Genomic DNA, 3,453 nt, shown 5'->3' with positions numbered 1-3,453 from the left:
TAATTCGTCTACGCGATTTTGAATCTATACATTAATAGTTAGTCGATAAAAATTACATCTTTCAGATCTTGAGGAAAATATGATGTACGTATGTATGATGATAGACAGCTCGATATACATATGTGATGTGTATGTACGCATGCATGGATATATCTAACATTAAGTATAGTAATCTTGCGTTTATTGTAGTAAAAACTGTAGCGATGTGGTTCTTTTGTCATTTAAGAGGTTAATTAATGCTGATTATGACTTGTTTAATTACTTGATTTTGACCCATAATTGAATGTCTAGATATTTCTTTTTGAAGCTCGAATAGAGTTTTCAAATCTGGTCACTAAAGCGATTTAAGGATCAAATTAGCTGTCTTTAATTTCCAACAGTTTTTGCCTTTTAAAAAAAAAAAAAAACGCAAAGTAGAATGTCGGAAATGCCTGATTATTTTGAGGGAAAATGGAAATATGATATTTCGCAGTTCAAATAAAAAAGAAAAAGAGTGTACGTATGCATAAACAGATGAATTACAGAACATGATTGAAGGAAGAACAAGAATTAAATTTCTTAATGAAGTATATATATCATAAATGGTATTTAATATAAGAACATAATTAAACAAACAGACACGCAGTTATCAACTGAAACCCTAATATCAAACTAAATAACTCTTTTCAAAATTGAATTTCATACAAAGAAAATTGAAAATTAAGGCACAATTAATCCAAAATAATATATGGTTTGTTTGTTTTTTTTTTTTTTAATATATATAACTACTCAAACTTCAAACCACACAAAATACCTAAGAGTGATGGCTGGAGCTTGTTTCATGGTGATCATGACCACGATCATGTGGATTCAACCCGCTTAAGAGATTATCAGAAGCACCCATACTGAAAATCGGCCGGAAAGGGGTCAATGCCGTCAGCATCCCCAGATGTCCTTCGGTTGGCGCCACTGTACCGCCGCCGTACTGCTGCCCTTGAAAGAGTGACATTGGTGTACCAAAATTCATAAAATGTAATCCACCGCCATTGCTGATATTACTCCCTAAACCTCCTCTATACGCATGATCATCGTTAGCAGTATTATTATTAGTGATGTGGTTACTGCTTGACGGAAAATTCCACGTAGGATCGCCGGTAATGGCGTGAGAACTAGTGGTGGTAGTTGTGTTTGTATTAGGGTTTCCCATCATTAAAAACGACGTCGGCGGTGGTGTTTGAGTATTACTCGCCGGGATCGAACCTGAACTCGACTGCAACATGTAACTTGATGCAACACCCATCGGAATACTCCGCAGATCTAAGCAGGACGACGAGTCTTGTTTGACTGCGGATGTTGAAAAATTCAAATACTGCGACATCGGTTGACTGGTGACGAAGCTGAAACCGTTTCTCAGGTAAGAGGTGTGTCCTGCCGACATGGTGGATCCTGAGCTCCGGAGAGAGATGTTCAAGGAAGTAAAGTTAGCCGGAATTGTCCCGGTTCCGGTGGCCGCGATGACAGCAGGTTCCGCCTGCTGTAACAGCCACTCGATCGTTTCTCCATCGGATTTGTGTCCCAGTTCACGCGTCAGCTGGAAGACCCTAGCGGCGCAGGTGGCCGGCATGCGGATCCGGCGGCCACGGCCATCAACCTTAGTGTGTCGGTCCTTTGTTGAAGCTCTTTTTGGTGCTGGTGGTTTTGGTTTAGGACAAGTTTGCAGGTCTTCGGCGACTACCGTTTCCGGTGACAGAGATTCACCTTCACCACCGGATCTTTTTTCTAGCAGCTGTAGTGGGAAGTTTAGTCGGCGGAAATCAGTTTGATTTTGAGCATCCATGACGATTATATATCTAATGGGGTTGTTTTCTGGGCCTCAAGTATAGAATTTTTGAGTGATATCACTTGTGGGTCTGATGATTCTTGTATTGCTTTCTCTCTCTAGGCTCCACTTCTCTCTCTAAAACTGGATCTTTGAATTCCCGAGGAATGGGGATGTGGGTTTTCTTGATTTTCTCTCTCTAAAAAAATAGAAAGGGATGAGAGAGATAGACGAGAGATTGTTGTCAACAAGCTTTAAGCAACAAACATAATGAGTGGCAATTATACAGTGTGGGCTATACTATGGGTATTCGATCTATTTTATTTCTTTCTTTCTAAAATCTACACTTTTAAGGATTTAAACTAATAATTTTTAATCATGATGTTTTTGGTCAAATTATATTGTTGAACATAAAACACAAAATAGTAAACGGCCTTCATTCGTTACTCTTAATAGGGTGAGCTAAATTCTCACCTTTGGGAGAATATGGTTATTTCCCTTTCCTAATTCTTAGTACATGACAACTTTCTTTTTTATTTGTTATTTAGGAGTTTTGGCATCGTCTTGGAACACTAGTTGTCGGATTATAAATAGGGAAAATGATGAGAAAACCATTATGGTTTAACTTCTTACTAGAAAAGCTCCTCATTGATTTTTTGAGAACAATAAAGTTACTCTCGAAATAAAAGGTCGCAAATTTACCAACAGGTTACCTCTTGCTGAAATGGGAGCAATAAAGCCATTTTTGGTGTCGTTAAAATAAATTCTAAATTATTTATGACACTAAAAATGGTTTTATTTTAGAATAGTTTATGTAGTTTAGGTAGGCGGAACATCTCAAAACATAAATATCGATGTGGTGTGATCATGTCGGACTCTTTTCCTTACTATCAGAAGTACCTGAAACATTTAAACTTCGAACCGTAAATACAAAACTTAGTGAGTTTTCCAAAATACCATATACTATACAATTAATGGGCCTAGTCCAACAATTATGTTTCATCCATACGGGCCAACCCAACATTCATATATTCAGGCCTAACCCATTAAACATATAAATGGGCCTAACCTAAGGAGCCCAACCCAATAAGCATAAAATCAAACATGAAAGAGTCATAAAAACAATTAGCATAACCTGACACCCACCGTCTTACAGTATAGAGAGAATACTCATCTGAATCATAAGCTCGATAATAATCCTCGAAATGACGTAAATACAGCTTCATGAACCCCTATAATAAAACAAAGGCCACACCTCATTCTACAACCTAAATCCTTCAAGTTTGACTAAAAATCAAACATGTCAAACGTCAATGGTCAACCCTTACTGACCACCGCGCTACAGTTGCTACGGGACAAAATAATCACGAGACTTATCTGTCCACCGTGCTGTGGTAAGACCTTAGTCGTGTTGCGTTTAACATTACTCTAAAGATCATAAAGGGACATCTAAGCATGCATGTCAACCAAAGAAGAAGAAAGGTGTGAGATTTATACCTTCCAAAATCTTGGAAAAGCTTGGAAGACCAACTCTCAACGACAACAAACTCCAACAACAAGAGATGACCACATCCTTCTTCTTTCAGGAGCACTCAAGAGTTTGAAACACCAAGAAAACACACACACACACACACACACTTAACTAGGTATTATCT

At 38.0% G+C, this 3,453-nt stretch overlaps 1 protein-coding gene across 1 annotated transcript; it reads right to left on the bottom strand.

The window, feature by feature from the left end:
* Nucleotides 1-625: 625 nt before the first annotated feature.
* On the bottom strand, nucleotides 626-2,059 carry LOC145012930 (transcription factor TCP15-like). Its single transcript, XM_078971726.1, has one exon. It carries the CDS (start codon nucleotides 1,814-1,816, stop codon nucleotides 794-796), a length of 1,023 nt encoding a protein of 340 aa, XP_078827852.1. The 5' UTR covers nucleotides 1,817-2,059; the 3' UTR covers nucleotides 626-793.
* Between the last annotated feature and the right edge of the window lie 1,394 nt (nucleotides 2,060-3,453).

The sequence above is a fragment of the Lactuca saligna genome, chromosome 8 (genome assembly GCF_052625555.1).
Source record: "Lactuca saligna cultivar CGN05327 chromosome 8, ASM5262555v1, whole genome shotgun sequence".
Lineage (NCBI taxonomy): Eukaryota > Viridiplantae > Streptophyta > Magnoliopsida > Asterales > Asteraceae > Lactuca > Lactuca saligna.
Note: the sequence above shows the minus strand (reverse complement) of the source record. Positions and strands in the feature narration are given on the sequence as shown.